The following is a 26,022-nucleotide window of genomic DNA, read 5'->3' on the forward strand; positions in this document are numbered from 1 at the left end:
ATTCCATTATTGTCCTTTATGTCATATCATCTTCTTGATACTGGTAATTTTTGTCTTTCATTTCTTGGTAGTCTGGCTAGAGATCTATCAGTTTTATTTTAAGAAAACAGCTCTTGGTTTCTTTGTTTTATCTTTTCTCTCTATTTAATTGATTTCTGTATCTTTATTATTTCCTTTTTTCCACATACTTTGGTTTTAATTTGCTCTTCTTTTCCTAGTTTCTTAATATGAAAGCTGAAGCCATTAGAGAGTCTTCTTTTCTAATGTAAGCATTTGGTGTTAAGAATTTCCCTTAAGCACTGCTTTAGTTGTATCTCACAAATTTTGCTATGTTGTTTTCATTTTCATTCAGTTTAAAATACAGTTGACCCTTAAACAGCGTGGGGGTTAGGGGCGCCAGCTCTCCCTCCCCCGTCCTACTGCTTGCACAGTTGAAAATGCACGTGTAACTGATTGCCCCAGAACTTAACTACTATAGCCTACTGTTGACTGAAAGCCTTACCAATAACATGAACAGTCAATTAACACATATTTTATATGTTACATATATATACTGTATTCCGACAATAAAATAAGCTAGAGTAAAGAAAATGTTATTAAGAAAATCATAAGGAAGAGAAAACATTTACAGTATGTACTATGTTTATTAATATCGTAAGTTTACATTATCTGTTTACAAGATAAATTGTCAGTACTTCTGTCAATATTGTCTTAATGATACAGAACACTGTGTAAGTATTATATGTATTACTAACACTAGACATCAAAGATGAAAGTTAATGTGGAAAAAGAAATTCATATTTGTTTACAGGTCTAACAATTCATGCATTGCTAATGAAGCAGCAGCAATATGATTGCTTTACTGTAGTCTAGTGTAATTGATACAATTGCTTCACAATAGCTTAGTCTTTATGCTAATGAATGAATTGTAAAATTTTTATGGTATACAGTATTAGTCATATTTATAATACAGTATTGGAAACATTGTTATATTTTCTAAAAACTATTTACCTCTGATGATAGGCTGATAGTTTCTCCAGTTGAGAGAGGGTGGGAGGGGGGCATACTGTACAGTAATGTAATTCTTTGAAAACAAAGTTATAAAACAGTAGGAAAGCCAACACATTATTAATTTTATATTAAATAGCACTCACCTTATGCCTGTATAAATATGGATAGAGTAGTACCTACATATTTTATGCATTCATGACTTACCTCACCTTTTCTTAATTTTCTTGACATTTCTAGGCTGTGTGGTTCATCTGCGAGTTTTTTCAAACTGTTGCAAATCTCCAAAAAATTTTCTAATATATTTATTGGAAAAAACATCCACATATAGGTGGACATGTGCGGTTCAAACCTGTCTTGTTCAAGGGTCAGCTGTACTTAGGCATAATGATACATTTTTCTTTCCAACCCTGATGCCTTTTTCCCCCTTGTGTTTAATCTCTGCCAGGATATTTAGTAAAAGATTGCCATGGCATAATTATAGTGGATAACCCTGTGTAGTTCATGATCCCAGAAGAAATGCTTTTTACATTTCATTGTTAAATATATTTTTAATCTGGGGTTTTTGGAGATTCTGTATCAGATTCCAAGATTCCTAAGAGTTTGTGTCATAAATGGATATTGGATTTTGCCACTTTTTCTCTACCTTTTGTGATATGATTTTCCTACCCTATTAATATATGAAATCATAGTAATTGATTTTCTAATGTTAAACCTCATATATACTTAACTTTGTTATGTATTTTTTAAATTTATTTTGGGTTTAGATTGACTAATGTTTTGTTAGAATTCTTCCAAGTATTTTTGTTAGTAAGGTTGACCTTGTGGCTTTTCTTTCTCATACCTTCCTGTTCAGGTTTAGTATCATTATTAGGCTAATTTCACATAATGTGTTGAGGAGTTAACCTTTTCTTCCTATTTTCTGAATAAATGTAAGATGTGAATTATTTATTTCTTAAATGCTTGGTTGAATTTACCATTGAGCTATCTGTGCTTGAGATAGCTTGCAGAAATATTTTTAGCTTACCAATTCAGTTTCTTTAAACTTCGTAGGACTATTCAGAGTTGTTTGGTTGGTTGATTGAGCTTTAACAAATTACAGTTTTCTAGTAGTTTGTTTCAGTTTCATCTAAAATTTCAAACTTACGGATGTGAAACTGTACCTAATATCCCCTTATTATCTGTTTAATGTTTGTAGAATTTCTTGAGATGTGTCTTTTTTTCATTCCTTATATTGGTTATTTATGAATTCTTTCTCCCTCCCCAATCCATTACTTTCTTTTTTTTTTTTAATAAATTTATTTATTTTATTTATTTATTTTTGGCTGTGTTGGGTGTTCGTTGCGGCGAGCGGGGCTACTCTTTGTTGCGGTGCACGGGCTTTTCATTGCGGTGGCTTCTCGTTGCGGAGCACGGGCTCTAGGCACGCGGGCTTCAGTAGTTGTGGCTCGCAGGCTCAGTAGTTGTGGCACATGGGCTTACTTGCTTCACGGCATGTGGGATCTTCCAGGACCAGGGATTGAACCCGTGTCCCCTGCATTGGCAGGCGGATTCTTAACCACTGCTCCACCAGGGAAGTCCCCCCAGTCTATTGCTTTCACCATAAGCTTAGCAAGTTCAGTGATCTTTTGAGGGAACCAACTTCTGGTTTGTTGATTCTTTATGTTAACTTTTATGTCCTTGGCTTATGCGCTGTATTTGATGTTGTCTTCTTTCTCTCTTTGAGATTAATATGCATTTTATAATTTATTGAGATTGATGCTTAGCTTATTAATTTTCAGACTTTATTTCCCCATATATGCATTAAAGGATATAAATTTCCTTCTTCTTATTTTTCAGTTGTGCTATGAAGTGTTTTCATTTTTGTCCAGTTCAGTAATTTCATTAGGAAATGGTATTGTTCTTTTGTGAGTCATAGTTATATAGAAATATAGTTTTTAATTTCCAAATACATAAAGATTTTCTGGCTCTTTTCCTCATTACTGATTTCTGGCACAAATGCATAGTGGTCAGAGTACATATTTTGTACTATTCCAATTCTTTGAAATTTGATAAGACTTACCATATGGCCCACTTTGGTCAATTTTTATAAACATATTAGGTACACTTAGACAGAAATCCAGTTCTTTAGTTGTTACTGCAATGTTCTGTATATGTCCAGTTGGTCCGGTTTGCTAATCATGTTGCATAAATCTGCTTTACCAATAATGTTTTCTGTCTGATTCTCTCAATTACTAAGAAAAATGTGTTAACACTTCCTACTATGATTATGGAATTTTCTCTTCTTATAATTCTGTCAGTTTTTGCTTCGTATATTTTGAAGCTATGTTTCTAGATGCATACAAATTTTAAATTCTTTTATTTTGAATGAAATCTTTTATCTCTAAGTGTGTTTTTATCTCTACTAATGTTGTTGCCTTAAGTTGTAAATTGTCTTACATATATCTGCTTTCATTTGGTATTTACATAACATATCTTTTTCCATCTTTTAATTTCAAGCTTTCTGTATCCTTTTTTTGAAGAAGTATCTCTTGTAAATTTAGTTGTTTTTTAAAAACTCTGCTTCTTTTGATTTGAACATTTATTTCATTTACATGATTGAATTACTGGTAAATATATGGGTTCAAACCTACCATTTTACTTAATATATTTTGTCATGTCCTTTATTTCTTATTTTTGGTTGTTGTCTCTTACCTTTTTAAACTTTTTAATCTTTTCATTTTTTTCTTTATTTATTTGGAAGTAACACACTCTGTATTTTACTTATGGTGAGTCTATAAATAACCACAAATATACATACTTTACAAAATTTATCAGTACAAGGACTTAGCGGACTTTGAACTCCCATCTACTTACCTTCCAACTCATATGCTATTGTTGTTCTTTATTTTGATACCATATTCAAAGACCCTAGAAGATATTACTATTCTTGTTTTATACAGTGTCCATTAATTTTACCCAAATATTTACTAATTTTTTTGCTCTTCACTACTATTTGAATCTTTGATTTTATACCTAAGATCATATTCCTTCTGCCTTAAGCACATCCTTTAGCATTTCTTCTAATGCAAATTAATTCTCTCAGTTTTTGTTTGCTTGAAAATTTGTCTCTTTTCTTGAAGGATATTTTCGCTGGGTATAGAATTCTAGATTGACAGTTATCTTTGCCAAATACATTTTGGATGTCATTTCACTGTTAACCAGTTTCCATTGTTGCCAGCTTCAACTATTGCTCTTTTGAATGCAATCTCTCTTTTTGCCTATGGCTGTTTAAATATTTAAATATATTAAACATATCTTCATTTTAGATTATTTTATAGTTCTATAAACAGGGCAACTCCAGTGTGGTGACCCTGTTAACTATTATGTATTTTTGTTTTCTTTCAGTTAGATGTATATCTTTTATTTTCTCATTTTAATTGCACATTTATGTTTAATTTTTCAACCTTCTCTAAATTCTTTCTCTCTTTTCCATTACTATATTGTTAATAGTGTTCTCTTTCCTTCTTATCTTGGTCTTCATTTCTGTTACGTATTCGTTTTGTTTTTCTTCCTCTTTTCCTTCAACTCTGACATTCATGTTTTATTTATCTTTGTTGTCATACCATATCTCTTCCAACTATTTATACCTCTGTTTTCTGTTTATATCTCTAATTTGTGCTCATGTTTTATAAAGGGAGTTTCTTACTTAACTTTTATATTCATGGAAAAGTATTTGGCCATTTTCATCAATTACATGACTACATTTTTCTGTTGAATCAGATTCTTTTGCCACTTAAATTTTTTTTTCTTTTCCTTTTTATATCTTTATATAAATTCTGAGTTGGTTGTTTTTGAGTTTTATTAATCTTTGAATGAAATGAGGTTTTCCTGTTTTAAATAGGTTCTTAAGACTGTGTTCTAGAACAGCAAGATTTTTCCTTATGGTATTGCTTTTCTCTTGGGACACCGTTTCTTCTCAGCAGTACTCCTAATGCAAAATCTCTCTCTTTTTTTTTTTTTTTTCACCAGACTGCTTCCTGAAAGACGGCTTCTTTCCCTAATTCCTGTTCATTCATGCCTTTGTGCTTTTTTCTTTTTTTTAATTGGAGTGTAGTTGCCTAACAATGTTGTTTTAGTTTCTGCTGTACAGCAAAGTGCATCAGCTATACATATACATATATCCCCTCTTTTTTGGATTTCCTTCCCATTTAGGTCATGGCTTTGTGCTTTTGTTTATGTTGTATTCCCTTCCCTGATTACTTTTCCTTTTTATCACCATTCACTTACAACTCATTCTTCAAGGCTAGCTCTTTCAAGCTAGTTTTTAAAAATTATTCCTGCCCCTCAGTTGCTCCTCCTTCTCTTAATTCCTGTTTGCCTTTGTACCATATTTCTCATTTTGTGCATAAAAAATTATTAGTTTTTTGCCAAGTATAGTTCCAAATATTACTTCATTATTATAACTATTCATGTATTCAAAGGCAATATACCATCTACTCTAATAAACACTATATATGAATTAATTTAATTCTTGTACCTACTTTCTAGGTAAGTATTATTGTTATTTCAATTTAATAAATGTCAGTGATTAAGTAATTTGCCTAAGACAGCATAGCTGGTAAGTGGCAGAGCTAAAATTTGAATCTGTTCATCTTACCACCGTGCTTTACCATCCAAGTAAATATTTACTGGTTCAGTTTCCCCAATATTTATTGTTGTAATGTAAATTGTTATAATTCATGTAGTTCTCTTTTCAGAATTTAATCAAACTGCTGAAATGCATAATTTTTAAAAAAATCTTTTTTACCCAGCCATTATTATTCTTGAACTATAAAAAGCTTTTTTATGCTGTACCTGTAAGTGAATTTTTAGTTTTTTCTGTAAAAAAAATCTCTGTGTTGGTGAAAAATCAGTTTGATAAAAGCTTCGATGTAGGCAGCAGTACTGTATTCTGTGCTGTTTTTTTTTTTAATCTTGGATGAGGCTTGAATATATTTTTTTTCTTTAAAAAAATCATGTACTTTCACCATTAGAGACAAGAACAGCTTGTGCCTAATTAGGACTGTATGAAACGTGTTTAGTTATTATAGTCATAATCATAGGGAAAAAATGAGATGGTATTGGACTGGGAGACTTTTAAGTAGTTTGAAAATTCTTAGCAACTAGGTCTTAGTGTGATTTCTCCTAAGTCATATTTTCAGTTCTTTTGGATGGTTTTACTTTTGGCAGGCCCTTCTGATTTTCTGCTTTAGATTTTTGTCAAAAGTAGACATACAGACATATTAGCAACTGCCTGAGCTCTTAAGATACAGAAGTAATTTTTTTAAATAGTTCATAAACATTTAAATGCCTTACTTTTTTGCTTTTGAGACTTTTAAAACAGTGTAAGAGGTGTTTTCATATTTTTGTAGGTGAGAATGTCATTGTTTCAATAGAAAGCTCAGTTTTTTTGCTGAATCATATAGAATATATGCAAGTAAGCATACCAAACAAAAGGCGACCTTTCAAGAATTAGAAATATAGGGAACATGGGGAGATTATTTGGGCTGCAGGGGTGTCAGCTTTTCATTTGTTTTTAGGCCTTGAAAGGGAGTTCTTTAACATTAAAACAAGGAACTGAAAGCAATGTATTTTGAAAAAATCTTTACCCTGCTTTAATGTTTGTAGCATTTTCATTGATCACCTCAAGGATTTCAAGCTTATGACTGTTTGATTTTGAAAAATTTGATTTGTTCTATTAAAAAATAAAGTTTCTTTAGCACTTGAAATGACTGTTCACCAAGAAAACGTTATATTAATAAACATTATATTACTACTTTTCTGTTTGAGAGCATGAAAGTAGATTCTTAAGCATGTTATTTCATTGAAAATAGCTACTAAATATAACTTGCTCCAGATCTGATCTGGACTATTTATTGACAACCCAGTTTCCCTGGCAAGAGGCAATAACATGTATTGTAATAGATTAAATGAGGGTAATCTTTAATTTATCATGTTTCTCTGCAAAGTGCAACATAGTTTTTTAAGTCATTTTTTATTTTGAGTGATTAGATGGTTTAATATTATAAAATGAAAGTATCAAGAAGTTAATTAAATAGAGTTGAATAGTAGTGTAGAGAGGTGTGAGAAGGCTGGAATTTATGTTTCTAGCTTTTGTGTCTTATGGTAAGCCAGGATTTCTCCAAAAGAGGTGTTTTGTTTTGTTTTTGTTTTTATTTTGGTTTTTGGTAGAACAGCTAGCTTCTCAAACTAGCCATTTGTTGTCTGGAACAACTTCCAGATGACATGAATACTTAAGGTAAGAAAGTGATCTAGAGTAGTGACAAACCAGTGTTCCAGAGAAGAAACGAAACATAAAAAGTAAACTTTAGCCACAGTTACCAGTAGGTCTTTATTTAAGAGGGAGATTACATTTTTTCCTTTAAATTATAATTAACTATGATGTATTTCAACTGTTTTAGTTTTATCCCTCTTTTATTATAATCAGTTTAATATTGCAGTAGAGTGATCTGGTATGGTGAGTTATGTTTCCCAGTCTTCCTTTTGAATAGGTAAATTTTGCTGTCTATTGAAGTGCTATTGAATAGGTAAATTTTGCTATATCTGTTATTATAGTGTGTAATCTTAGATTGTAATTTAAAACCTATTATTTGTGTGTTAGTTATATGTGTGTGTTTATATTTATTTACATGCATTCTATGAAGAGTTGAAAAGATTTTAGACTTTGGAATTGGGCTTTATACCTTTTTGTTTAGAGTCTTTGGGCATGATATTAATTTCTCTGAACCTTGATTTTCTAATCTTTGCAATAATTAATAATGACCATTGTGTAGATTTATTTTAAGGAGTAAATGAGTTAACCTTTGTGATGTCTTATACACAGTAAGTATGCAATAAAAGTCAACTCTTTCTTCTTTGGTAAGATCTTTTTAGAGAGTTACTTCCAGATTTGATAATGCTATATTGAAATAATTTTCTTCAGGTTTTCTAATAGTCTCCAAGGAAAAGTAAGAGATATCAAAGAGAATTGTGTGAACTTTAGACTAGTGAAGAGAAAAGGAATTTACTTGACACAGAAGGAGGCAAAAAGTTCCCCAAGCAATTTTTTTTTAATGTTTGCTTGACTACTGTACAAGATTGGTGTGACTTGTCAGGGTGCCATTATGTACTAGGAATATGCTTTATTGGAGGTAGGAGTTTTATGTACAGTTTGTTGTAATGTAAGGAACTTAGTAACATTAAGATGACTCAAAGGAAATGTCAACCATGTGGCTAGGAAAGTCCCTCCACCCCCTGCTCTTTTTTCCAATCTAAGCATTTATTATATACTGAGCATCTCTGATGTTATGCTATTAACTGTCATTATTCAAGAGAAGATTAATTGTATCTAGTGTAAAATCATCATAATTTCTAATATTTTAAGTTTGGATTACTTAATGTTTAAATTTTGGAAGTAATTTCCTCTGCATGCTTGATCATAAATCCTTTGTGCATATTTAGCTCTCTTTGTCCTTGTTAAAACAAGCTAATGTCAGTGTACAAAGCACTGCTTGTAGAAATGTGAATGTGTCTAGTGACCCGTGAAGAAGAGACATTTCAGGGGTAACAAAGTATGTGAAAATGGTTTATATTGGTAATAACAATATGTTACAAAGTTTTTCCAAGGTTTAGAAAAGAATTCCACATATCTAGTTGTTTTGTGACCTTTCTTCCGGTAATAATAGAGTTCAGTGCAAAAAAATTGGGAAAACAAAAAAGTACAAAGGCAAAAACCAAAACCAAAAATCACAATCATCCTAATCCTGCCAACCAAAGAAAATCACTTTTAACTTTTTGATGTATGTCAGTGTTTTTTCTTTTCATCTGTGTGTGTGTGTTTACAAAATGATTTTACAAAAATTGTATAATGTTTGAGAGTTTGCTTTTTTTACTTGAAAATTCCTGACAATATTTTCATAGGACAGTTGTGTTTGTTAGAAGAGAAACTGTGAAGCTCTTGATGGGCAGAGTATTTGTAAGTTTTTCAGGTTAGTTAAGAGTGGGGATAGAAGGATTAGTTGAAGAAACAATTAGAGAATTTAATTTTACCTGCAGTGTTCAGAATGACTTTAAAGATCAGGAATGGGGTCATCCATCAGATTATAACTGTTCCTGTGATTACTGCCTTAGGAGCTCTTAGAAGAATTTCCCCCAGTGGATTGTGATTTCTTTTTCAGAATAGTCACAGAAGACTTAAGGGGAAAGAGGAGATGGAGACTTTTCTAAGATGAACATAAGATGGAATCAGCCAGACACACACAGTTCGAGTAAATATATTGGTTCTAACAGTGTTGGGACCCTAGTATGCCACAATTTGGAAGGAACCTCAGGCCCTATCCAACTCTTAAACACCAGTTTTGCAGATGAGGAACTTGCTTGACTTATCAAAAGTCATGTAACTAACTAGCATGGGACACTTTGGTAATATGGCAATTGGGCACTATTAAAAAGTATGAAATTTATTACTTTTCTAATTGTCTCTATTTTTGCTTTGTATTTTTCATGTCTTGAGTTTTCTTATCTCCCTCAGTTTTCTACTCATCTCCATGTACTCCCATCTTTACTTTTTTCTCTCTCTCCTCTTCAGTTAGCCATTATGTGGAATTAATATTTTAAAATCATTGTTTATATTGATTAATTTTATCTTCTCTGTTTAAGGTTTTTAAAAAGGATCATTTAACTTTTATGTGCCTTTCACAAAATGGAATAAAATTTAATTACTGTGTTTTACTTCTATATAATACTAAATTTATGATTAATATTTTATTATCATCTTATCATTACTATTAATAGGAGCCCCACAACATTTTATCTGAAAAAAGAAAAGATTTCCAGCTCTTGTAGTGGGAAACCAGTATTGGCCAGAGTAGGCTGGATGGGGCAAGAATTGTCAGAAAAGCCCATGGGGGAGTAGGTGATATGATAGAAACACTCTCACAAAAATAAGCTGTGAATCCACTTGTTCCCCTTACTTTAACAATTAAAACATAAATGCTAATTTGTGAGTGCTAATTTAAGAAGGAGAGAACTTTCTTTTTGCAAGAATTTTTTAAAGTCCCACGGGCAAAGAAAAAAAGAAACTAGATGAGTTTATGGGATAGAGGTTTTCAGTTAAAGCCATCTGGAAAGACTTGAAAGCTGAAGGGTGTGGTTAAGACTGAGTTTCATAATTACCCAGAAAAGAAAGAGATTAGGGAGGTTTTTGTAAATTACACAGTCTCTGGCAAGTACACAAGTCACAGAGAACAGACAGTTTTACTTATAAAATCTTTGGAAAAGTATTTGCTTTCAGTGACTAAGTGAAGCAAAAGGGAATCCTTTATTCAGATTGAAATCAGAGTCAAGTGACAGAATTTATAGTAAAGGTAACTCTATAAATTATAATCTGTTTGGGTTCATGTAAAAGAAAACCCTAGTTTAAAAAGTAAGGAAATGTTATTTTATCATATAACAAGAAGTCCAGAGAGAAGGTAAATTTCATGGTTAGTCAATTCAGTGATCCAGTTTCTTCATCTCTCTCTGCCCTGTCATCATTATAGAGTTGATTTCATTATCAGACCTCTACAAATGGGCTATAGCAGGGATGTACATTTGCATACAGATTCTGAACATTTCCAGGGGAACAAAAGTACATTTTTCTTCTCTGTAGAGTCATTTAAAAGTAAGGAAACATTTCCTTGAAGGCCCCCCCACCCCCCGCCAGAGATCCTCATGTTTCATTAGCCAGAATTGGGTTTCATACCATTCTTAAACTAATCTTTGTTGAGGGGCACAGGATTAGGACTTGATAATAATTTGGGGTAGAATGGATGTATGTGGGGAGTTCAGTCTCCATGACCATCGTAGTACCTAGTGTAACAACTAGTTACTGTACTGTAACAACTCCTCTTAAGAAGGAGATTTAGAATTTATTAATGAAGTAAGTAAAGCATAGTGAAACATGAGTCCCAGCCCCACCACTCAAGAGCTGTGTGATTTGGGTTAAATTCATTAATTTCTCTAAATATGCATTTCCACATCTGTAAAATGAAGATGATAATGCCCAATTCATAAGGCTGTTTTTAGAATTAAATCAGATAAGTAAGAGAGCACAGATTCTAACATTTAGTATTCAATAAATATACTATTACTATTACTGGTACTTTTATCTTTATGTAGTTTTGTACTCAAAGAAAACTCTAAAAATGGTATTTTCACTTTAAAGGATTAGTTGTTTTTTTTCCTGAAGACAAGGGCCTCGACCAAAGTTGTTGGAGCTCCCATTTCCTTCTCTAGCTTTTTTGTATAGTAGTACAAAAATGGGGGAAACTTAGTAAGTTTAGTATGAGCTGCCACTAAAACAATTCGTTTACATGGTTGTGTCAACTGATACTTTGCTATTTATATTTGAGGTAGCATAAAAACTGAACTGACACATTTTATGAAAATGTGCTATTGTATTAGTGACATATTAGTAATTTTCTTTAATGTAGGCTTCTACATTTTGGTCTTTTTTGCTGTAATAAAAAGTGTAAGCTGTTAAGGTGTAATTCTCTCTCATTCTTTGATATTTGCAGATGGCTTGTTCAATCAGTATATCAGTCAACAGGAATATAAGCCACGATGGAGTCAAATCATTCCCAAAAGCACCAAAGGTAAGTCCTACCTTCTAGGTTGTGGGTGGTTTTCCTTTAATGTCCCAGTTTCATGTATCCGAAGGTAGCTCAAGTTTAACTGTACCCTATTAATGAAAAGCAGGTGTTTAAAACAAGACATAGGTTCCTCAACTAGTTGGCAGAGGAAGTTTATTATATTAAATTTTTCTTTTAAACCTTTTTGTTTTATTGCTATAACAGAAGGTTGGGCATTTTTTACACAGAATACCATCATAAACTGCTTTTATAGAGACACTATAAAATTATAGGCTATTGTGTTTAATCCCAAACGTGTCCCTGAAAAACCTAAAGTTCTGCAAAATTGCTCACAAAAGCTAATAGGGCTTATGAGAGAAGTAGAAATGGGACATACCATTCTAAATCTGTGGAACTTTATAGTCAGATACTAATGATAAAAACTAATATAACCAGATACTAATAATAAAAAATAACAATTCTAATAAAAATAAATACTAGTACAGTTAAATCTTTATAGGCATTTATATTGCGCATCACAGTGATTTTGGAGCTTTAAACCCTGGGGCTCATTCTTCTTTCTTTGAGCTATAGACCCTCAAGGACATTTGCTTCCGATGAAGACTACTTTTATCAAAACTTAAAATCTGACCTAGGGTGTGGTATTCTTCATTAATCTGTCTTTTCATATGGGGGAAGTTTTTGTCACTTCTTCATCTGCACTCACTGCTTTGTCAGATGGTTAATACAGTGGAAAGAGTAGCAGTTCTTTAATGCAACTATTTGCGTTAATGGAAGGCAGTTCTGTGGATGGTCAGCTTTTTTCCTGTGGTCTTCATACATTGCTAAAGCCTTCATTTTAAGTGTGAGAAAGCTTTCCTCAAATAGTGTTAAACATTAATATACTGGAGAAAATTGCTTATGAACCTCCATAATTTCTGAGTTATATAAGCATCATTTTCCTGCTTTATCAGTCATATATGAGGTAATTTTCTTCAGAAGTGCATGTTGTAGCAAACAGACTAGTATATTTGAAAACTAATGGATTAATTAAATATATAAAATGCAAACATACTGACAGTCTGTTCTTTTTTTTATAATCAAATATCTGTCTTTTTTATTTATTTTAAGAATTTATTTTACTTATTTATTTTTGGCTGCGTTGGGTCTTCCTTGCTGCGTGCGGGCTTTCTCTAGTTGCGGCAAGTGGGGGCTCCTCTTTGTTGCAGTGTGCGGGCTTCTCATTGCGGTGGCTTCTCTCGTTGCGCAGCACAGGCTCTAGGTGCGCGGGCTTCAGTAGTTGCGGCACATGGGCTCAGTAGTTGTGGCTTGCGGGCTCTAGAGCACAGCAGGCTCAGCAGTTGTGGCACACGGGCTTAGTTGCTCTGCGGCATGTGGGATCTTCCCAGACCAGGGCTCAAACCCGTGTCCCCCGCATTGGCAGCTGGATTCTTAACCACTGCACCACCAGGGAAGTCCCTATTTAAAAAATTTTTTTTTTTTTCTTTTTTGGCTGCATTGGGTCTTCATTGCTGCATGCGGGCTTTCTCTAGTTGCAGTGAGCAGGGGCTACTCTTCGTTGCAGTGCACGGGCTTCTCATTGCGGTAGCTTCTCTTGTTGCATAGCATGGGCTCTAGGCGCTCAGGCTTCAGTAGTTGCAGCATGCGGGCCCTAGAGCACGCGGGCTTCAGTAGTTGCGGTGCACGGGCTTAATTGCTCTGCGGCATGTGGGATCTTCCCAGACCAGGGATTGAACCTGTGTCCCCTGCATTGGCAGGCGGATTCTTAACCACTGTGCCACCAGGGAAGTCCCTCTTAATCTGTTCTTGAAAGTGGTAATACTGACTTTACTAATTGGGGGAAGAAGGAAGAAAAGGGCGAAACTTCAACAATAATGAGCTGTAAATTCTAAACCTAGCTATTAAAAAGGAGAAGGAATTTGCAGGAAACTTCTGAATGTTTAGTGCTTGAATACGGCTTCAGTTTTGCATCTTATTTATAATATACAAGAACTGACATTTCAGTCTTTTTCATAATACCCCTGTGGAATTAGTAAAAATTTGGATGTTCCCGGCACTTCCCTGGAAGTCCAGTGGTTAAGACTCTGGGCTCCCAGTGCAGGGGGCATGGGTTTGATCCCTGGCTGGGGAACTAAGATCCCGCATGCCGCAGGGCGTGGCCAAAAAATACATAAACAAAAAAAAAAAATAAAAATGCCCTTTACCTAAAAAACACAATTTAAAAAAAAAATTGGATGGTCCCTATTTTACATAGGAGAAAGCTGATATAGGGAAAGTTATTACCTAAAGTAAAGTATTTCAATTAATGGGAGAGTTACAAAGAAAACCTCAGGTTTTCTGGTTTACATCAAGTAAGGCATTAGAATCCTGTAACCTTTTGAACCGTTGAAATTAAGTTATATCTTCATATATAAAAGATCTGATATAAAGTAAGATAAATATGAGTTAAACAATAGTTTTCTCCTTCAGAGGTTTAAAATTTTCACTGATTATATTTAAACCTGCCTGTTAAGCTTTGTGATGTAAATAAGAATCAAAGGGAAGCAAATCTTACATTTTGTCAGACAGTACTACTGTCTGATTATGTGGGAGATGATTTCTGAAATATTGGCACAAAATTAATACAGTGAGGAAATTATCATTAATGTAAAACTTGCTAGCATCTTAGTTTTCAGTAGCTAGTTTTATGCTCATTGTACTAATAAACCATGCCTGGAGTTATAGACCTGTGATCTAGTTCTGTGATTGTTTTCCATCTTCACTTGGTCACTGCACTAGTTTAGAGATTTTACGTTTTTGTGGAATATCCTGTGTCTTTGCTGATGGCATTGGCATTGGTCCTAAATAAGTTGAAAGTAGCTTCCAGTTGCATTAAGAGCCTGAAAGCAATTAGAAAAAAAGAGCAAGATAATTATTATAAACTTAGTTATGTCATATTATGTCTCTTACGAGTCGTCTTATTCTTAATATTGAAAGAATAAGTGTGTGTTATTTTCACTACTCATTACAGACTTATGAATGAAGTTACTCTGGATATGCAGTTGTTCTGTGGTATTCATTTAAAGAAAATATTGTTTCTACTTCAGGTGATGGAGAAGATAACCGACCAGGAATGAGAGGAGGCCATCAGATGGTTATTGATGTTCAAACAGGTGAGGACTACTTGGAATGGAAAGCAAATTCTTTAAAAAATTATACATTATTAAATACCAGGTACTCATAAATGTGCTTCTTTCCATTCCTTACCAAGTTAAATGTCATTGGCCATAACCAAGTAGCAAAGAAAATAGGCATTATCTACAGGTATAACCTAAACTAAGCAATGGCACGTCAGGGAGGGGAGGCTGCTGCACAAATGAAATTAGATGACCTAAAAGAAATGTAATGTGCAGCCCTTTAGAGCCGTGTGTGTGTGTGTAGTTTTATATGTGTTTGATTTCCATAGTATACTGTGGAGTATTTCTGGATTTTTAGTGCATTTATATTTTAATGCCATAATATGGGAATTGTTGCAGTAAAAGAGAATTAAGATATATTTTAGAGGGAGAGAATGTAAAATTAAGTAGCCTAAGTGTTGGTAGATGCATAAATTGCTAAACACTGTCCACAAGCCTATAAGTAATTTGTTTTAGTTAGTCTTCTTTGCTGCCTTTTTAATTTTATTCTGCAACTTGATACTGAAAATTTTCCTTAGGTTTCTACAGCCTAGAACAGCTTAAATACCATTATATTTAGAGGTTAATGCTAAAATTATAATAGGTTTCAAACTACCATCTTGAAAAGCAAATAATACCAAGAATTTTGTATAATTTTATTTTATTATTTGGTTTTAGAAAACTTTACCACATACAATGCCAGTATCCACCCAAATAATATTTTACTTTTTCCAAGTGTAATAAAAACTCTGTTCTATTATTGTATTATGCTGACAGTAGTGCTTCAGGAATAAAGTTTTTTTGACTCATTATAATTACTAAGATTATTGCAATGCAGATAATCATCTAGGCATTAATGTATTTTCACAAATGTTTTATAAAAGGAGGAATTATAATATTTAAAATTAACTGCTAAATTTGTATAGTAACCTGTGAGTTTGTTTGGGAGTATTATTAGGGTCTCTTTGGAAAAGGTTCATTTTGAGGCTTAGGAATTTGCTTTCCTAATCTTGGCCCCTCTTCCCAGACCCCTTCCTTCCCACAAAAATAGGCTTGACTCAGCTGTAGAGTCTTAAGCATCTTTTTTTCTACCTGAGAGTTCAGTAAATACGCACATGCTTATTTCTCAAAGAACCAGATCTATACAGAAATTTATTTTTTTAATCCAAAATTAAATACAGTATAAAAAAAGAGTTAAAAATTTGTGTTTAGATCGTCTACAGTAGCTTTTCTCCTCTTTTGAACATACAGTGGAATTTATAATGCTGTTCTTCTTTTTCTCAGTCATGATGAAAATATTAAATTCTTTTTTTAAAAATTGCTAATAAAATACTAAAAAAGAGTGATGAAAAGCTACTTTAATTTTCTAGACAAAATGCTCTTTTCCTTAAATGCGAAAGTAATGTGGTTTACTTTAACATTTAAAGTCCACCTTATCAGGGAGCAGAAGGAATGTTCATAGTGCTTACTGTGTTGCTTATTATGGAATATGGACTGTGTAAAATAGGTAAAATAAATGTGTAAAAAAAGAGAAAGTTTTTCTCTTTTTTTGTAATTCATGATATTTGAGAATGGAAAATGAGAAGATTCAAATGATAGGCAAATATCCTGACAGAACTTTGTGTGAGCAGAGTCATTGACGATTAAATGCTGACTTTTCAGGTCAGAGATCCTTGAAGTAAAATACTTACAGCATATAGTGACAAAGGTCCACATATTTTTCTGTAATATCTTGGTTTTATGCATTAAGGGCAGGGTTTCAGCAGACTCAAGGTCCTTATCCCCATTCCCTTTAAAAAAATATTTCAAGGAGAGGAAAAGAGTTGTTTCAGTATTTACTTGGTTTGCTTTAGAAACAATAATTATAAGAAAGCAATGACTTAAAGTAAGTCATTGTAAATAAGTAAGAATGACTTATTATAGGCATGGGATATATTCCAGATGGAATCTTTAAAGGCATAGTCTCTCATAGTTTCTGAGGGTTTATTATAGGTTGACAAAGGTCTACAATGAAAAATTGATCAGTATCCATACTTCTGTATGAGCACTAGTTGATAAAAATGTAATAAAAGTACTTTGTGAATATATTTTTAAGCAAATATTTCTACTATAGGAAATTTAGGGGCTTAGCCATCAATAGAGGGATTTTTTTTTCCATTAATTTATTTATTTATTTTTGGCTGTGTTGGGTCTTCATTTCTGTGCGAGGGCTTTCTCTAGTTGGGGCAAGCGGGGGCCACTCTTCATCGCGGTGCGCAGTCCTTTTACTGTCGCGGCCTCTCTTGTTGCGGGGCACAGGCTCCAGACGCGCAGGCTCAGTAGTTGTGGCTCACGGGCCCAGTTGCCCCGCGGCATGTGGGATCTTCCCAGACCAGGGCTCAAACCCCTGTCCCCTGCATTGGCAGGCAGATTCTCAACCACTGCGCCACCAGGGAAGCCCCCCAATAGAGGGATTTTTATTTAGAGCCATTTTGTATCTGTTTCAGTGCTTTTTTCCCACCCCCCCAAACTTTCTTTTTTTTTTTTTTTTTAAACATCTTTATTGAAGTATAATTGCTTTACCATGGTGTGTTAGTTTTTGCTTTATAACAAAGTGAATCAGTTATACATATACATATGTTCCCATATCTCTTCCCTCTTGCATCTCCCTTCCTCCCACCCTCCCTATCCCACCCCTCTAGGTGGTCACAAAGCACCAAGCTGATCTCCCTGTGCTATGCGGCTGCTTCCCACTAGCTATCTATTTTACATTTGGTAGTGTATATATGTCCATGACACTCTCTCACCCTATCACATCTCACCCCTCCCCCTCCCCATATCCTCAAGTCCATTCTCTAGTAGGTCTGTGTCTTTATTCCCGTCTTGCCCCTAGGTTCTTCATGACCTTTTTTTTTTTTTTTTTTCCTTAGATTCCATATATATGTGTTAGCATACTGTATTTCTTTTTCTCTTTCTGACTTACTTCACTCTGTATGACAGACTCTAACTCCATCCACCTCATTACAAATACCTCCATTTCATTTCTTTTTATGGCTGAGTAATATTCCATTGTATACCCCCCAAACTTTCTTAATGCTGGGTCAAGCTTTATTTAGGTCCATGTGTGATGATTAAACGGGATTTTGAGCCTTTAACAGGAACCAAAAATTTAAAGTCTGGTAAAACTAAATAATCATGATAGTTAATATAAAGGTGTCCATAACTCAAGTGAGCTTGATGGTCAATATGTTACCATTACCACTTATAGTGTGGAAACACTACTAACTATGTGAACGGTGAAGTTGAAGGGGTTTAACCACATTCAGATGATCCTTTGTATGAGTAATAGGGAGTATGAGTTATAGGGATGGTGTGTAAAACATATTGGTATGGAATTCTTTATAAATATATATAAATGAACTGGTGATGCAATTAGGGTTGGGATCCAGATTGAGATAGAGGAGAAATGCAGCTTCTGAGGATTCAGATGTCTGGAAGCAGAGAGAAATGTAAGGAAAGATGCCCTAGGACTCAACCAAGTCAGAAAAAGCTTTGAACTTTCATAAGACTCTAGAATAGTGGTTTAGGTTAAGTTTAAACAGGTGTCTGGTTGTGAGGGTGGGTAATCCAGGAATCTGCTATATCAAGAGAAAACAAAAGGAATTTTTAAAATGCCATTCAAAAGTCTAGTAACTGCCATACCCTGGCATTCCCACTCTTTTGTTTCAGCTAACCATTGCTGTCTATATTCCTTTCTATCACCATGCTCTATCCTTTTAGTATTTCCTTGTTTTCTTAGATGAGGCTTCATGAATGGGCTTTAAGGAGGCCCATGATACTCTTGAAATGGTATGTAATATTTTTATCTGCCTTTGTGGAGTTTACTGGGAAGATTCATTACCTATATATTTTTTAAAGGGTTAAATATTTCTATTAAGTTTTGACATTACATGGTAAGTAAATACTGCTGGTATTCATATAAAATTTCAAATGAAATTCCTTGCTCTGTGTAAGTGGTATTCATTGTTAAAATAATAGTGTTTCCGAAGTAAACTCTTGCCCACCTTTCCTCTACTCTTGTTTTTTTTCCAGATTATTTGTTGCTAGATATAAGGTGGGTGAGGAAGAGAGTAAAGGCGATAAAGTCAGAGAGGTAGTGAGGGGCAATTGTGTTGAGTTCTTTTGTAAGAACTTTAACCTTTACTCATAGTGAGATGATTAAAGGAAAATATTGTTGGGTTTTGAGAAATGTTACTGACTTTGCATTTTAACAAAACAAATTGGGTGAAGGGCAGAAGCAGAGCGACCTTTTAGGAGGCAGTTCCTTACCAGAGAAGTGATGATAGCATTGGCTTTTACTAGAGTGGTGATCACAGTGTTGAGAATTGGTCAGATTTGGGATGTATTTTGAAGATGTCACATACAGCTGACAGGATTTACTGATGGATTGGATATGAGGTGTGAGCGAAACGAGTAATGAATGACTCAAGGTTTTGACCTGAGTAGTTGGGAAAATAGTATAGCCATTCCCTAAGATAGGTAAAACAAGTGGATTAAATATGGTGGGTTGTTCAGCAACTTGTTTTTAGACAGGTTGAGATGCCAGTTAGACATTCACGTATATAGATATGTCAAGTAAGCAGTTAGATATATTGTTTGGGGTTCAGGAGACAGGTCCAGGCAGAATAAGCATTTCCCTTTCTGTATTTACATAGCACTTTGTTCATACTATTATTTTTACTGTAATGATTTCCAAATTGTTTTAGAGTTGCTTGTGTAGGTGTTGTGTATCCCATTCCTCTCTATTCAGCTTTCTCCTTTCTACCTCCCATCCCCAATATTCTTATTGATGGGAGAAAGACAAGAATCTTGCATTATTTATTTTTATGGCCGCAAAACCTGGTATGGAGTAAGTGTGTACTAAATATTTGTTGAACTGAATCAAAATTTTAAAATCCATTTTCCTTCAAGTTGAAAAATATTTACTTGGGAACTACACTCTGATATTGCTTTAAACCTTGATGGGTGGATTGTGTCATGATGTCATTTGTTGTAATATGCTAATATTTTTCTGAGGTGAATTTATGTTATTGGTTATACTCTAATATATTTAAATTTTCTGGTGATTCTGTTTGTTCTTTTCTAGTATATAGACTATATTTCCTTAAAGCTGTAGTTCTTATTACCTTGGGATCTAGGTAGAAAAATTAAATGTTATGTAGACTTTGCATTTTTTTAGGGTAACAGTTGGTGCTTTCTGAATTTAATTTGGGTGTAGGAGCAGAATCTGGGATATCTTTGGGATTTTTTTCTCTAGAAATTCTACTTCTATTGTAAAATTATTAATAGCATAATTTACCAAGGTGGTTTCATATACTTTTATTTCATCATTTATGTACCAGAGTCTTATAACTGCTATCATCGGTTGATTTTAATCATCTTCAAAGTTGTATTTCTTGTTAAGTCTCTGAAAGAACCTTTTCTAGTCCAGTCTTACTGATATAACAATTAAATATAGTGGTTGGAGGTTGAGTGTGTGGGAAGGAAGTGTGTGTGTGTGTGTGTGTGTGTGTGTGTGTGTGTTAGAGAGAGAGAGAGACATATCTGGATTTCAGTCCTGACTTTACCACTGACTTTTTGTTTGATCTTGAATGAGTTATAATGACAATAAAAACAGGAATAATAAATTAAGTTGCTGTGAGAGTTAAATGAAATAATGTCTTATATGTAAGTATCGATATATATTATTTATATAATATGTATTTTTCTATGCAACATATTAATCTACAAATGTATACTGATTAGTTCCACTGAGAGAATTTGATGTAAATTTAGAGATCTTTCTTTTGTGTTTGTTTTTTTGACAGAATCTCACAGTGGAAATATTTTTAAACAATTTAAAAATTTTTGAAAAGCAATTTAAAACAACATGCAAAGCAGTGCTGTGTTGAGGAAAAAAATATCTCACCCATAATTCCACGTTCTAACTAACCAATATTATTTTGGTATGATTGTTTCATCTTTTGTATATATTGCCCTTATTGATGTTTTAGAAAGGAAAGGATAAATATACTTTTAGATTTTTAGGAAAAAATATTAAAACTCATTTTAAGAACTTTTTCGTTAAGGATTAGGTTGATTTAGTAGTAGAGTGACTTTCCCCAAGTAGAATTTGAAGAAACTAGAAGTTATGTCTTTATAAGGTTGGTGCCTAAGTAGTGAAATATAGTTTAGAGAAGCCCAATCCTTATTTTAAATATGCAATTTGAAGGTTTCCTAGGCAAGGGCTCTTAATCTGTTGAAGTTATATACAAAATTTTGTTTGTATGTACATTTTTCTGGAAGAGAATCCATGAATTCAGATCATCAACGAGTTAAGAACATCTTCACTAGACTAGAACTTTTTTTTTTAACCTGAGGAGTAATATTTATTAAATACCTACTACATGTAGAGATTGGGATTAGCACTTTTATATGTTCATACGTTTCATTTACAACTGAAAAGGTAGATACCTTCATTTTACAGAATAGGTGGTGCTGTGTCCAGGGCTGTGGAGCTGGGATTTGAACACAGGTCTGTAGGACTGTCTGGCTCTAAAGCCCATGTTTTTGCTGCTGTTACTATAGTGGTTCTTAGTTTTCTAATGCTGAAGATACAGTGAAAATCTCAGGTGTGATAGGTGAAAACAGAAAATACAGTAGATTGTGAGAGCTAAGTCCTGAGACCTCAGCAAATTTTAAATACATAAATACTAATAAAGCATATCACTTCGCTTATAAAATACCATAAAGTGAAATTGAAAAACATAGTTGATTCCTTTACATCCTTATTAAAAGCTATTGCAGATATAAAGAGTGAGGAACAATAGCTGACCTAATAATTGCTAACATTTATTGAGTGCTTCCAATGTGCCAGGTATTTCACTAGACTAAAACTTCATAGAGCTCGTTTCAGCTTCTTTAAAGTGACTTGTATTTCGAAGCAATTACTGCTTCCCAGTGTTTCGTTTATCTTGTTTTCTTAAATATTAAAAAATTAATAGTCCCTGAATTTTCTTTTCCTTTTTCAGTCTGTAGATATTTTTTTCATTTTGCTACAGCTCTAAGGATAGACTCACCATTTTAAAAAGTACATGGTGGCATAAATTTTACTCTGATTTTTCAAAGCTTTCTTCTATCCTAAGTGAATTCTATTATTCTTACCAGAGAAGAATGTAGTATTGTATTGAATGTAGTAGAGGAGGAATGTAGTATTTTGTCCTACTTGGGAGTATATATCAATTTTATTGATCATAATTCCTATACCTGGCATTTCTCTACTTAGGTTATTCAACTCTGAATTGGGTTTCAACTCTGGGTAAAATAAGGCAAATAGAAAGAGAAAAAGGCATGTCTGTTTTGCTTCAGTGTGGAAGTCTGTCCAGATGAAAACTTAAAATATCCATGGTACCAGGCAATTCTTTGTTCAACTCTCATTGAATTTTAAGAACCTACGGTACCAGCCTTTTTCCCTCTCTCAAGCAGAATAGGTAGTAAGATTTAGGCAAAATCCCAGTATTTGGTTATCTATAAAAGAAGTTGCTTGTCACTTGAAAGAACCGTTCTGTGGAAATCTGAACCTCTCTGACTGTACCAATTATATGTAAAGTGCTTTCATATTTTTTTTTTAATGCCACATAATGGTTTTCCTTGATATTCTTTAAAGAAGCTATTGAAGAAAGTAGGTAAACATGGGTTTTGGTTTTTAAATACAAATATATTCATATGACTGTATTTCTGTAGCTACGTATGACACGAATCTTTTTCTTTCATACAGTTATCAGAAAGGAATTCTAAAATATAGCCCTAATACAAAGTATATTGTCATAGGCAGAAAATACAACCTTTTAGCAGGGAAATTACAACCATATGTTGAATTCACCCAAAAGATCAGTCTCTAGTTTTGTAATCATAGCCTTATGTAAGAAATATAGCTCTCGGGACTTCCCTGGTGGCACAGTGGTTAAGAATACGCCTGCCAATGCAGGGGACACAGGTTCGAGCCCTGGTCCAGGAAGATCGCACATGCCATGGAGCAACTAAGCCCGTGTGCTACAACTACTGAGCCTGCGCTCTAGAGCCCATGAGCCACAACTACTGAGCCTGCGTGCAGCACGCCTAGAGCCCGTGCTCCACAACAAGAGAAGCCATGGCGATGAGAAGCACGTGCGCCACAAGGAAGAGTACCCCCACTCAGGGCAACTAGAGAAAGCCCATGCGCAGCATCAAAGACCCAGTGCAGCCAAAAATAAATAAATTAAATAAATAAATTTTTTAAAAAAGGCTACACAAAAATTCACCAATTAAAAAAAAAAAAGAAATATAGCTCTTTTTAAAAAGAGAGACAGATGAATCCAGTTGATAATCTGCTGGGTCTTGAGAGTTCAAGGGAATGGCTAAGGAAGGTAAGGTTAAAGAGCATATAAAATATCTTTCCCCTTCTAATTTATTCTTCCCTTCAAAAATTCTAATGTCAATCTAATGTCCTATTAACTACACTTTCAGAAGGATTAAACTCTTAAACTAAATGTCCTGACAGGGTTCATTTTTATTTTGAATATAAATTTGTGTTTCTTAAAAGTTTTTTTTTTAAATTTCATTTGTTTTTCTCTTCGTGTCTACATTAAACTAGGAATTAAGCTAACCTCTGTTACAAGCCTAGTAACCCTACACCTACCTCTTCTTTTTGACACTTGAATTTTATCTGAGGTTGGGCCCATGCTATGTCAGTGCATAGTATATGCATTCTATACTGTTTCAAAGTGGAAAGATGGATTTAATTACGAAAATAGTGTGCCATCTTGTGGAGGATTATGCCATCAGCATAGTCTGGTTTACCCCTAAGAATCAGAGGAGGAGGATAGATATTGCAGTTGGGCTCATAAAATAAAAAGCCTGCTTCTTTGTGCAAAATGGTGTGAAGATACTGATGTGTTAACATTTCTACCTTTTTCTTAGTGTATTTAAGATCTATAGATTAGTACTATGGGTAGTAAGTAGTTGTAGGGGTTATTTAGTACTGATACGAAAAAAGACCTGTAAAAAAGACTGGTTGCATTTTAGCTTTTGTGGCCTGAGTAATAACTGATTGATTGATTGGTGATTGATTCATTTAGTCTCTGAGAATGAAATTGGTTTGATATCTTGAACATAGGCTATTATTGGTCACTTTATTTCCGATCCTTCTGTTTCCCTGGCTCCTCCTTTTCAGTAAGTCCTATATGCTGCAAATTCAGATCTGACCATGTCACATCTCTGCTTAAAATCTTCTGTTGCTATTTAATACTATACTGTCTGTGGAGTCAAGTTCAAAACCTTTATATTGTCATTTAACCCATTTCATGATGTGGCCACCACTTGTCTTTTTAACTTATCTCCACTCCACTACTTTTTTTTGTTCTTTTAAAATGAACAGTGCGTTTATTCATCACACAGTTTTCACCACTGTGCATGCATTATTTAATTCTCATGGTAGCTTTAGGAGATAGGTACTCTGTGCCATTTTAGAGCTGAGGAAACCAGTGGTTAAGGAATTTGGTGTTGGTCACACAGCTGTGGTGATAGAGCTGCAGTTCCATCCAAGATCTGCCTGACTTTAGATTCTGTGTCTTTTAAAACACTTTTTGTGTGTTTTTCTGTCTCTGTACCCTTGTTTTACTTTTTACTCTGCTTGAAAAGTCCTCTTCTCTTTCCTTCATTCTACCAACAAAGCCACTTTCTGATGCATAGGTCAGATACCACTGTCACCATGAAATCTTCCTGAGTCCCCTCAATCTGGTATATTCCCTTCCCTTTTTTGAACCCCCGTGGTGCTTTTTTACCTTTCTTATGGCACTTAGTCTACATTGCATTATGGTGATTAATGTACTTGTTTTATATTCTTCACTAAATTGTAAGCTCCTTGAGGGTAGGGATGATGTCTTCTTTATTTTTATTCTCTAAAGTGCCTTGCCAATTCAGATTAGTACTCAAAAAATGTTGAGTGAGCATTTCAGTGAGTCTGGGAGAAATAGCCTCTGTAGCCTGTGCTCCTTTAAGAAAAAATACAGAGAAAGGGCGGCTGCATGAGGAGGATTGTACTGCCCTAGGGATGTACATGAATTGTTATATAACCTATAAGCATGAGAGTGGACATCCAGTAAACCAGGCTACTGCCATGTTGCAAATAATAGCATTTTCTTTTTTCTACTTTCTTCTCACTACAGTTTTGTCTGATTATTTCTATAATCTTTAAAAGTTTTTGGTATCCTTTATGCATTAAATAATATTTTTGCTGGTGTTTGTTTCTAGATAATATTTCATTCCTGAATGATTTAACTTAAATGATTAGATGATTTAATTAAAATTTTGTTATACATTTCATTCAGGTATGTCATAAGGTCCTGTTACCATCTGATTCATTCAGTTTTACTATTAAACTTTAACTGGGACCACAAAGCATTCACGAACAAGAATGACATCTTGGATTAATTCCATTGGGATGCTTGCTCTGTGCCAGATTTTATTTTGCTCAGCTATCAATGAGGCTGTTGTGGAAATGTGGGTTTTCTTTGCTGTGAGAATTTATGTGTACAAAGAGACCTGCTTTTCAGAAAGAACATTGAGAACCCAGATCCCAAGAGGAAGGGTTATTAAAGTTAGTGAACCAGGGTAACCTTATCCAAAGGGTGCCCAGAAACACTGTAAAACAAAAGGTCAATTGCTATTGCTATTTCAGTTATATACCCCCTCCCTCTCCAGGCTTCAGAATTTAATGGGGTTAATTGCATTTATAGTGAGGCCTTGGCAAATAATTTTTAAGTCAGATGAAAATTCTTTAATTTTTTTCCGTAGAATTCTCAGTATCTGGGTATTACTGTGTGCCATTTGGGAAACAGAATGTTACTTAACTAATGATAATGGATTGTTTTATACTTCTGAGAGATGGCAGTTTTTTAATAGTTTCCATTATTTCACATTTGTACAGAGGCAAAAATGTTCAAGGTACTGGGTTAGACATGGAAACATACAATGATACTGTTTTCATTGCGTCAGTGGTACTTAGTAACTACAAAGTATTTTGTGTTTATGTGCATGTTTTAAAGGTAGAAATGCTGTTCATGCTTGACAGCCTTCAGAATGTTTTCATGTAACTTATATCTGAAGAACTTTACCACCACACTGAGAGTTTGTAAATGAAAAAATCAGGA

General features: G+C 33.9%; 1 protein-coding gene across 4 annotated transcripts in view; it reads left to right on the forward strand.

The window, feature by feature from the left end:
• Nucleotides 1-26,022, forward strand: part of MKLN1 (muskelin 1) — a 326,912-nt gene that overhangs the window by 231,750 nt on the left and 69,140 nt on the right. For all 4 annotated transcript variants that reach the window (XM_061198731.1, XM_061198728.1, XM_061198730.1 and 1 more), the window contains 2 exons: nt 11,586-11,663; nt 14,747-14,812. In XM_061198731.1, coding sequence (XP_061054714.1) covers nt 11,586-11,663; nt 14,747-14,812 — 144 coding nt within the window. The remainder of the gene's footprint in view (nt 1-11,585; nt 11,664-14,746; nt 14,813-26,022) is intronic.

Source organism: Eubalaena glacialis, chromosome 8 (genome assembly GCF_028564815.1).
Source record: "Eubalaena glacialis isolate mEubGla1 chromosome 8, mEubGla1.1.hap2.+ XY, whole genome shotgun sequence".
Taxonomy (NCBI): Eukaryota; Metazoa; Chordata; class Mammalia; order Artiodactyla; family Balaenidae; genus Eubalaena; species Eubalaena glacialis.